The sequence below is a fragment of the Giraffa tippelskirchi genome, chromosome 6 (assembly GCF_054371585.1).
Source record: "Giraffa tippelskirchi isolate mGirTip1 chromosome 6, T2T-mGirTip1v1.2.pri, whole genome shotgun sequence".
Classification (NCBI taxonomy): domain Eukaryota; kingdom Metazoa; phylum Chordata; class Mammalia; order Artiodactyla; family Giraffidae; genus Giraffa; species Giraffa tippelskirchi.
Window position 1 is genome coordinate 24,709,757 of NC_137280.1, and position 11,505 is coordinate 24,721,261.

At 38.1% G+C, this 11,505-nt stretch overlaps 1 protein-coding gene across 2 annotated transcripts; it reads left to right on the top strand.

The window, feature by feature from the left end:
- The first annotated feature begins 15 nt into the window (after positions 1–15).
- Positions 16–10,808, top strand: ENY2 (ENY2 transcription and export complex 2 subunit). Of its 2 annotated transcripts, none has more exons than XM_081503069.1 (5): positions 16–166; positions 1,518–1,594; positions 5,818–5,888; positions 7,088–7,162; positions 9,672–10,808. In XM_081503069.1, the coding sequence occupies exons 1-5, from the start codon at positions 161–163 to the stop codon at positions 9,746–9,748; spliced, it is 306 nt and encodes a 101-aa protein (XP_081359195.1). In that variant the 5' UTR covers positions 16–160; the 3' UTR covers positions 9,749–10,808. The 2 variants fall into 2 exon arrangements, with proteins under 2 accessions (XP_081359195.1, XP_081359196.1); XM_081503070.1 differs by having other exon boundaries at positions 16–94.
- The last annotated feature ends 697 nt before the right edge of the window (positions 10,809–11,505 follow it).

Here is an 11,505-nt window from a genome sequence, read left to right on the forward strand (position 1 = left end):
GCGAGACCCCGCCCCGGAAATGCGTGTGCTAGCTTTCTGGGTGCTTAGGTGCCCGAGCTACTGAGGGTCTAGGTCCGGGCAGCCGAAGAGTGTGGTAGGTAACGGTCGTCAGCGCAAGGGTCATTTCGTCGCTGGGAAGGGACGGCCCTCGCCCGCGGTGATGGTGGTGAGCTATGCCCGTGGTCCTCAGGGCCGGGACCCGGGCCCAGCCCAGGCTCCTTTCGATGTGCTGTCTTTCGTTAGCTTCCCCGACCCGCGCTCGCGGGCCTGTAGGGCTCTCCGACAGGGCGTGCTACCGGAGTTGGCCTGAAGCCAGTCCTCGCTTTGTTTTCTGGCTCCTCCCCTCCCGCCTCTCCAGCTGTCTCCGCCCTTTTCTATTTTCCCAAAGAATGTCTGAACTGGGAGGGATCCCCTAGCGCCCTTGTTTTACCAGTGAGAAAACTGAGGCCTTTAAGAACTGACTTGTCCAAGGTCACTATCCGTAGTGTCGGGGTGAAGGCAAGATCAAGTTCAGTATTCTAGGGAAGGTACTGACTATAGACCTTAGTGTTATTTTGAAAATGTTAGCCTCCAACTGCAAAAGCAAACATATCCTAGACCTTTCTCAACCTCTCCTTTTTCCTGTTGCATTAAAAAAAAAAAAACACTGAAAACTCACCACCACTCTCAGTTTTCTTATAGGCGGCAAGTTGGGAGACAAGTTCTCAAGTTAGTGACAGATAAGTAGGGCAACATTAGCTTATTCCAAGTTTTACAACTTAACCTTCTTCTTCTTTCTACACCGTTTTGGTTGTCTGTTTTTACTGGAAATTGAGAATTTTCTAAGTTAGGAATTTATCTGAGATTTCTTTTTCCCTTATCCCAACCTGCAAGTTTTGATAAAGAACATACTCACACACAGCTAGTTTGGCGGTTGTAAGTCTGTAAAAGGAAAGCGCTTAAGAGCCTTACCTAGAAATTTTGTCACCAACTGTACTTAATCCTTTATTGATATTTAAGTTCTATAGCTTCCCCCAAATTTTGAATGCATTTAAATTAAGAGGCAGAAATGATTAACAGTCAGTTATGATGTGCTGTTAAAAAGTATTTGGGGGCTTCTGGGGTCACAGTATCTGAATTCACTTTTCTATCTTGATTCCTCAGTTTCCTCACCTGTAAAATATAAACTGTGTTAATGCTACTTACATAAAAGAATAAGATCTGGGAATTAAATGAGATAAAAACAACACGTTAGCTCAGTGCCAGGCACATATGCATTTAATAAATGTACAGTAATTTTAATTATCCAAAGACTTATTAATGAATGGTACATGGGGGGAAAAATTGTAAGGTTCATCATTATGACTTCTTGGGAAACAGTAAATAATATTGAGAGTAATGACATTGTCAACACATTGTTGAAATTTATCACCCCTTCAGTTGATAGAATGTTACATGCGTTGAGGTGCTAGCCTAGAGGATTTAGAAGACAATGCTTTCTAAGTGTTCTATATCTGAAAATACATGTTGATGTTCAGGTTAGCAAGATGAACAAAGATGCGCAGATGAGAGCAGCGATTAACCAAAAGTTGATAGAAACTGGAGAAAGAGAACGGTAAGTAACAGATTAATAAATTACATTTAACATCTTTAAACTATAATCTTGTTATATTACAAGAGTATAGTTATCAAGTAACAATACTAATGTTAGTGGAAATAATTACAGAAAATTGAGATTATCCAAAACTTCAATTCCTAACATCAATTTTAAAAAAAATGCTTAGGTCTGTTCAGTATGGCAAGACTTGGAGGGAAGTGAATCATGTACAAAGATGAACAGGAAATGATTCTCTCTCAAAAAATGTGTAATCTAATGGAGAAGAAAAATACATACCCAAATAACTGCAGTTGGAGATAAAACATTGCCCAGTTTTTAACAGAGTCAGCATAATGGAACCAGTTTCAGTTACCAGGCTCTCATATCCTCAAGAGTAGCATTTGCTATTCTTACTCTCTGAAATATTCTTCTTTCCCCCCATCTTTAACTAATTCAAGCCCATTATCAGGTTTTAATTTAAAGATCATCTCTTCCAGGAATCTGTTAATTCCCAAATACCTTGTTCTATCATAGCATTTAATTACTTTGTATTATACTGGCCTACTTTGCTAGTTTATATAAGTAGAATCTGAGTTCCTCCACAGCAGAAACTGTATACCCAGCGTCATACCTAGCACATAATTGGCCAAGTAAACATCTGAAGAATGAACAGGTTTGCAAGTGCAGAGGAGAGGCTAAAGAATCAAAAAAGGCTTCCAGGAGTAGGGTGGTAAATTGTATGAGAGAAACGTAAGAGGGAACTTTCAGCTTCTACCTGGAGATTAAGATGATCAGTGAAGTCTCCCAGAATGGTGGAAGTGTTACTTCACCTGGGAGAGAAGAATTAGTGGTTCCCCAGCACAGTAAAAGAGAAAGGACAGTCTGGGCAGATGGTAACAAATATGCAAAGTCAAAGAAATTTGTTCTAATATAATAATATTTTGGGGGAACTGTGCAATTAAAATGTGAAAGATAGTGGACAGGAGAAATGTGGTTTTTGTATAATCAGAAATCTTTCCATTAAAAATAAGAAACTAGCTCAACTAATGGAAATGTATAATATTGTATAACTAAAAGTCTAGGGTTTGAAGATGCTTCAGGCACCACTGGGTCCAGTCTCTCAAAAATTGTCACCAAGAATATGTCTTTATTTTCCTTTCTCGTGTCTGCTTTCCTCTGTTGGCTTTATTTTCCAGAAGGCACTAGGCACAAGGTGGCAGGAATTAGGAGCTCAAAATTCACATCTCTCCAGCTAAGACTACTTTTCTCCTAGTAGTTTCAGCAGTAATAGGCCATTCATGATCCACCTTGCCTAGCTCACATTTCCATTGCTAGAGCCCTACCCAGATTTCTTACACCGGAGTTGTAGAGTGTTTTTACTGTCAAAGAAATGGCAGAAAAATAGGTGATAGGTTTGCCAAAGCATTTGTTGACTTATCCTTGGGTGGTGGGAGGCATTAAAAAATTTTAAGAGACTGACTAGGTCGTGTTTGCACTTTAGGAATGTTATTTTGGCAGTGTGAAGGAGACTTGAAGGTCTAAAGATAGATTGCAGAAGATAATATCAGGCTAAAAGTAAAGCAGCAAAAAAGGAAAGAACTTACAGTTTTGTTTTTTTTTTTTTTTTTAAGTAAAATCAACAACCCTTGATATGAGGAATGAGGAAGAAGAAAGCCTCTAGAACAGTGCCTTGGGAAACCAAGAGGATAGTATTTCCAATAATGGCTGTAGGGGATTATGTATTATTGTTTTTCATCTGTCTTCATTCATGTAGCTTTAAGTTACTGAGTTGCTACCATTTGCCATGCCCTGTTAAGGTCTGAAGATACAATAGTGAACAAAATGAAGTCTGTTCTTTTATACTGCTTACATTCTGATGGAAGGAGACAGAAAATACATGTGCATTGTGTCAGATGGTGAGGAGTTCTAGAGGAAAAATAAAGCAGAGAGTAATCAGGTGTGTTATAAAAAGGAGAAAAAGTAGACCTCACTGATAAAGAGATCAGAAAGATTTGAGGGAGTGGGGAGACTCAAGAGCCATGGTCCTGAGACAGCTTGCCTGGCTTTTTTCTTCTTCTTTGGCCACGTTTCACACACCTTGTGGGACCTTAGTCCCTTGTCAGGGATGGAACCCAGGGCCCTGCAGTGAAAGCGCCGAGTCCTAATCACTGCACTGCCAGGACATTCCCTTGCCTGGCCTTTTGAGGAACCCATGGAAGCCCCTGAGACTGAGTCAGTTGGGTGAGGGAGAGAAACAGTAAAGTCAGAGACATCGTTGGGGAGGGAGCAAACCATGCAGGGTCATTAGGCTATATTAAGACTTGAAATTGCATTCTGAGTAAACTGGGAGACCCCTGGAGGGTTTTGAGCAGGGAGAGGAGAAGTGTACAGGGGAAGTAGCAGGGGAACAAGTCAGCAGGCTTTGGCAGCGGTCCAGTCAAGAGAAGATGGTGGCTTGAACTAGCTAGTAGTGGCAGAGGTGGTGAAAAGCATTTGAATTTCAGGTACATGTTTAAAAACTGGAACTGATAGGATGTGCTTATAGATTGGATGTTAGTGTTACCAAAATTACTGAGTGAAGGAGGCTGCCAGGGTTTCTAGCCTGAGCACCAAGAAGAATTGAGTTGTTGCCTTTCTGTTAAGAACAGCTTGAGGTGGAAGAGAAGCAAGAGTTGGGTTTTGGCCCTATTAAGATTAAATGACTTAATTAAACATCAAAATGGAAATGTCATGAAGTGGATGTTAGGAATATTGAAAAAGAAGCGGTTTGGCTTGGGACTCGACATGTTTAAGCTGAGAAGTGAGATGATTTAGGTTGAAGATTGAGGCTTTATAACAGTAGGTTTTGCAGAAGATGAAATATTTTTTTGCACCCATGATGTCATTAGTTGTAATACATACCTGTTGTGGTCCTTTAATAGACCAGAACTTGGGGGACAGAGTCGACCGATAAGAAAGTGAAAGAAGGAAGAAAAGAGGCTGAGCCGCATGAACGGGACCGGCGGTGGGGGGGGGACACGGGGACCAGTGCTCTGATGGAACAAAGGCGTTTATTTAACATATTGTGGGCATATATATACTCTCTTACAAGATAGCCCTTTTTAGCAGAGACAGGGATCAAAAATCTAACAAGTCATCTAGAAAGCCAGAGGTTAGAATCATTCTCAAGAGAGGGGGTTGTAAAAGTTACTTTACATGTCAGAAGGGAAGAGAGTTGTAAATGGCTGCTGTTTACTGTATGGAATTTCCATACGAATGAGATACATGAATTTCTATTATTTCCGAAATCCGGCTTGCCAGCTCTCTGACACCTGTATTCAGGTGCTGTTAAGGAACATAGAATTCATGCAAGACTGAAAACAGCACACGGGAAGCCTCCTGTTAAATGTATCCTGACACATACCATTATTTTTTTTAACCATTAAGAAAAGAAAATACTGCCAATTAAATTATGATAGGCAGGCCAATGAATGGATTGTTAAAATGTGGGAAAGTACAGTCTTAGAGTTAATGAAATACCATAGTTAATGTAGTAACTAAAGTTCTTCCCTAGTGGTTCAGACGGTAAAGAATCTGCCTGCAATGCAGAAGACGCAGGTTCGATCGCTGGTTTGGGAAGATCCCCTGGAGAAAGGAATGGCTATCCACTCCAGTATTCTTGCCTGGAGAATTCCATGGACAGAGGAGCCTGGCAGGCTGCAGTCCCTAGGGTCACAGAGAGTCAGACATGACTGAGCTACTAACACATAACATAGCTAATGAGAAAAAGGGAGGGGGAAGTCTATAAGGTTGAGATATAATGGGGCAGTAAGATAGTTAATGGTTAAGAATTTGTAGTTAAAGAATGGATTCTGGGGTTTGAAGCTTTCAAAAGTACAGCTGCTTCAAACTCAACTAATACCCTTTTGAAGTTGTACAAAACCCACAATATGCCTGTTGGTGGAGTGAAGTAGAAAGTGTGTAAGAAGGCCCAAGTAGGGTTTCTTAAGAAGTATTGTGTCCCATCCACTTGACTGAATTTTATTGATGATGAAAATGAGGCTCAGCATTTAAAAATGACTCACATAAAATCAAAGAACTTTTTAGTGATAGAACCAAGATTAGGCCATGGTTAAATTAAAAGTTTTGTAACCAGAAGGCAGGGGATTTTTTATTGAACAGTGAAGCTTTGCTTCAAACATTCCTGTCTAAGATACTGTACGCTGCTGTAGTTTAATTTGGAAACACTTCTTTTTCAACAGCCTCAAAGAGTTGCTGAGAGCTAAACTAATTGAATGTGGCTGGAAGGATCAGTTGAAGGCACACTGTAAAGGTAATCAGTTTCATTTAGAAGATAAGCTAATTCCATTGCTCTCAACTGTGTGGGTCTGAAATTCACTAGAAAAAATTATAATTAGTATGTTAAGATACGTTGAGTGCTCAAGCACTGTTTTACACAAATAGAAAATTGAATCGTGGTATAGACTGCTTGGACTGAGTGATCATATGTAGACCTGCTCCTTGAATTTTAGAAATGTTTCTTTGTGTTTCTCTTAAAACACTTGAGGCAAGATTTCCTCTGGCATGAGATATCCCACCTTTCTCAGTGTGCCTACTGGAAGTGAAACAATAGTGACTCCTAGTCAGTTTTTTAATAACATGTTGAGCATGTTATGGCTGGCAGACTTATAGGAATTTTATCTCCTGTCTTTAAAAGTGTTATTTTTGAAAAAAATCATCTATAAAAGCTCTTAGAAAATCACTTACATTTTTTAAATTATAAAATGGAAGCTTGTTAAATTACTGGGTATTGATGATGATGCCATTAGCTGGATTCCACAAGTCACTAAGGTGAGCCTCCTTCCTTTCTGGCTCAGCTTTTGGCATGATGGAATTCTGGATATTTATAATGAATTCTCATTGTAATGGTTTCTACGAATGGTAATGATAATAGAGACTTTATATCATTAATCCAAAGAAGGCAGTGTGCCAAATTAACAAAAACATAGACTTCGAGGTCATATAGACCTTCGGTGTAAGACGAGCTGGATTTCAAGTCATGTTTGAATGAGATATTTAATTTTTAAGCATCACCTGCCTCACTTTCAAAGTGGGAAAAATGACCAGGCCATTAGATAATCATGAATATTAAATATTGCAAAACACCCAGCACATAATAGGGGTTCAGTAAGTGTTAACTCCTTTCCTCCTCCTCCTCCTCTTAGTCCAGCATAGAGAAGAGACAGGAGCAAAGGAGTTGTTCCATATTTTAATTTTGGGCAATTTGAATTTACAGTTCAAATTCATTCTGCTTGTTACAACTAGTTGTCTTATGTTTCGGATCTGGTGAATACATGCTGTGTTTAAAGTTGAACTAAATCTTCATTAGAAAGAAAAAAAGAAGTGTCCTCTTTTTTTTTTTTTTAAACCAGTCTGGACTCTCAAAACATGATCTTAACCCTTCCTCTATGAAAATCTTTCTTACAGATAATGATTTTAAATGATATGATTTGTTTTTTGCTTTTGCATAAGAGGTAATTAAAGAAAAGGGACTAGAACACGTTACTGTTGATGACTTGGTGGCTGAAATCACACCAAAAGGCAGAGGTAAGGAATACAAATTGTGTGAAAGGAAATGTGGGCTAAGACATGATTTGTTTTCTCTTTTGCTTGTTCAGGTTTTCTTTTTTTTTAACAAGGAAAAGCACTCTTTCTAAAATTATGTGGGTATACTTGCATCTTCTCTTTGGGAAGAGTTATAGTTGCCTCGCCAACTTTCTTGCACAGTTTTGAGTAACAAATGAGGTGTAAAATGTTTTGTACTCTTAAAACAATATACACGTGTAAGTTGATATGGTTGTTAAAACAGATAATTTCTAAAATTTGGGATTTTTTTATAGAGGCAAATATTACTGGAAGCTAGGATTTGTAAAGTTTAGCCTGATGTTTTACGCCAGCCTCTGAGTCATTGCTCGCTTTCCTTATTAAAAATAAACAAAATTGTCTTCTTGGATATCTAATTAAGAATCTGGTAGCTCTGTAACTTCGTGATTGGGTAATTCATGTTTAAGACTCACACTTCAGCTGCCTTCCTAATTTCTCCCTTTAATGCCTTGTAAAGAGAAACCAAAAGAAACAGAGGAAATAATGTTAAGTCAGGAGTTACTTCATATATGTAATAATTAGGTGTAACTAGATTATTATCATTTATTTTGAGGAAGGCAGTAGGGGGTGGTTGTAGTTATAAGTGGAAGCAGGTAAATTAGATAACCCATTAGTTGTTTCCTCACACAGAAAAAGTAAAAAGAATTGAAGTGTGAAAAGTAAATCACTTTAAAATTATTACTAGAGAATACTAGGCCCCTAAATTGCTACCACCTGAAAGGAGCTACAGCATCCCATGGTCCTTCCCAGCCATCTTTTAAAAAAAAACTTAGTCATATTTTGGGGGGGTGGGAGGGCAGTATTTATTGCCCTCCCCATGGATTTATATTTTTAAATGATTTTCTATATTTTGTTTCTACTTTTCTTCTGTAATTTATGCTTAATCTGTTAACATTTAAGAAGTAAATCTGTTGACAGGGTAGAAATTATCCTCTGCATTTCCTTCAGTGCTTGTGTGTTTGACATTTCAATCCCTTATAGCTCCCCTGCAAGAGAATGAGCAAAAAAGAAAAGTAAAAATAAATCTTTTCTTTTTATTGTTAAGAAAGTATTTTTTAAATTAACATATGGTAAAATCGACCCTTTTTTAGTGTCGGTTCTGTGAACTTTATACACATGTATAGATTTGTTCTAAAAGACTCCCTCAAGCTATCCCTTTATAGTCACACCTCATCCGTAACCCCAAGGCAGCTGATCTGTTCTTAGTCATCATAATTTTGAGTAAAAGTATATTTAATATGCATATTGATCACATTTCCAGTGGACTTAATTGTGTAGTCCATATTTCTCAGCAGGTTTATACTAAATTTATAAAGAAGAGTATCTGTCTTATTTGATTTCTGTCATTTGTGGAATTTTTTGTAGAAATATTGAACTAATATCTGAAGATTTCATTTCCTCTAGATTCAAGCAAATAACATTAGAGGTTTAAGTTAATTCCTTCTTGTCCTTATTTATTAGTAGCCAAAAAGGGGGGAAATAGTGTAGATTTAATAACTGGCATTTAATATTAAGTTTCAAGGATCAGGACTTTTCCCCAGCCTTTTTCTTTTGGCTGTGCCTTGCAGCTTCTGGGATCTCAGTTCCCCAGCAAGGGAATGAACCTGGGCCACACGGCAGTGAAGCCTGAAATCCTAACCACCAGGGAACTCCCGTTTCCCCATTTTTGGTTTAATATTCTGAGTAGATAATATAATTAGTCACATGATTCAAGATTTGAACATGAACATAGGACAGAAACAACTATTGTTAAAGCTTTTGCATCTTTATTGATTCAAGAGAATATATGCATTTATTTCAATACAATATCACCAAATTATCTCCCCAAATATGCTGTATCAATTTATTCTCCCACCAGCAATGTAACAGGGCCAGTTTGCCCTCAGTCTTGCTAATACATATATTAGTGACTTTTGGATTTTAGCCAATCTGACTGGTAAAACATGGTATCTGAATTGTAGTTTTAATTTCATTTCTGTTGTGAGGTTAAATTCTTTTGACATTCAAGAACTGTGTGCTTCTCCTTTCATCATTTTTCTGTATGCCTGCTGATCTTTTTCATATCAAGTTGAAGAAATTATATAGTAGGGAGATCACCCTGTTTTTGTAAGAGTGCTTTCTCTGTTTTTTTGTTTGATTTTAACCAGCCTTATTAAGTGGCATTTGAATCAGATTTAGCAATCTTTTACAGCCTCTCTTTCAGAAATGGCCTTTTCTATTCCTAGTGTAAAGAATTTTCACATGTGCAGTATATTTTTAGGTGTTGAATAGTTCTTTCAAATAATAAATTGCAAATATACTTTATTTTCTCAGATGTCTTTATTTTTTTTATTGAAGCATGAGGGTTACTTATGAAATTTCTCTTGGTAATCCTGAATAAAATACCAGATCTCAAATTGAAAAATATTAATTGGAATCATCTTACTCTTATGTTTTTATTTTTATATTTCAGCCCTGGTACCTGACAGTGTAAAGAAGGAACTTCTACAAAGAATAAGAACATTCCTTGCTCAGCATGCCAGCCTTTAAGATTGAATTAGATTGTGTTGTTTTGTGGTTTTATTTCTAAAGTAAAACTTGCCATAAATTAGGAATCGATTTCCCAAAATAAAATCCTTTTTTGTATGATGGTATACAGTTTTCAGTAATGATGTATACATTGTATTGATTTTTTTCCCTAAATGTGTTATTTTAATAAATATCTCATGAATGAGTTTGAAGTTTCCTTGGATTTTGGAATAAATGGGACTTTATTAATAATTCATCAGATTTGTTGAGAGAAAAGTCAGCAATTAATATAGTTTAAGTGTTAAGTATGTAAATGTTAAGTAAGCACATCTCTGTACTAACAATTTAGGGGAAGTAAGCAGCCTCTTCTGATTGTTTGGATGTAGTATATGCCTCTTTTGAATCCCTATATTTTATAATATATGTTCCATCTTGTACTATGGATACCTTATTTCTTATTTGTTATAAACGCTGAGGGTTAGGACTGGGTCTTACTCATCTTTATGTGCCTTCCTTATTCCTCAAAGAATTTACCATCTTACTGGAAGAGAGAACATTTGCAAAGTGGCTCCATACCAAGCTCGTCGCACATACTCGACTCATCTGAACTTTGAAAGCAGAAACTAAATTGCATCCCCACATGCTAAGGTCAAGAACGAACTAATGGGAAATAATCTCCACCCATAGCTTTACTCTGACATCAAGATTGCCAAATCCATGGACTTTTGTCTGTTCTTATGTGAGCTCTGCTGGGAAATGAGAATGTTGACCATCCTGCCACTTGGAACTCTTCCCACTTCTCACGTTGTTTAGACCTCCCACTGGAACCTCCTTCTGTTTCTTGTGGATACCTTTTGCTATATGGAACGTTAAATAACGATGTTTCCTAGTGCTCCCTCTGGGCCCTCTGCCTAATGATATGATTTCCTGGGCAGATCCCAGGAAACTTGGGTCGGACCGTGGCTTCAAATACTAACAGATTGATAAATGGTAAACTGCATCTCCAACCCAGCTTCAGGATCCATATACTCAACTGCTATGGATCAGCTTCCTTGAATGTTGCATAAACACCTTAAACCGACCACACCTAAGAGTGATTTTTTTTCTCCAGTAACTGCCCATACTGTTTTTCTGTTCTGTCTGAATGATTCTCCCAGACATAGGGATTACCTGAAAGTGTTAGTTGCTCAGTCGTGTCCGACTCTTTGCAACCTCATGGACTGCAGCCCACCAGCCTCCTCTGGGATTCTCCAGGCAAGAAGACTGGAGTGGGTAGCCACTCCTTTCTCCAGGGGATCTCCCGACCCAGGGATTGAACCCAGGTGTCCTGCATTGCAAGCATATTCTTTACCATTTAAGCCACCAGATTGCTTGTTAAAACACCGATTCTGAAGGTAAGGAATATGGCACAAGATTGTGTATTTCAGACAGGCTTCTCAAACGTTTATGCTGCTAATCAAGACCGTTTTGAGTGTCACAAGATTGTAAATTGTCAACTACCTGCCCTCTTAGGCCCTCTTAAGTTCAAGCCCAGATTACTGCAGTAGGCTCTTAATATTTTCTCGCTTCAGTTGCTCCATGCCTCCTCCAATATATCTTCCACATTACTGCCTAAGTGACCTTACTAAAATTCAAGCCTGGTCTTGTTTATTCCCCTACTTGAAATTTCTCAGTGGGTAAAGTTCAAGCTCAGCCATATCACCTAGGCTCCTCTTGAACTGCCATTTACTTCTGTGGTTAAGAGTCCCCAAAAGGTTCATGTTGCTGTATCTAATACA

Bases quoted from the DNA above. Each gene is read 5' to 3' on its own strand.
- ENY2 (XM_081503069.1), top strand. The intron at 1,595-5,817 runs GTAAGTAACAGA...CTTTTTCAACAG, and splicing joins GAAACTGGAGAAAGAGAACG to CCTCAAAGAGTTGCTGAGAG. The intron at 7,163-9,671 runs GTAAGGAATACA...TTTATATTTCAG, and splicing joins AATCACACCAAAAGGCAGAG to CCCTGGTACCTGACAGTGTA.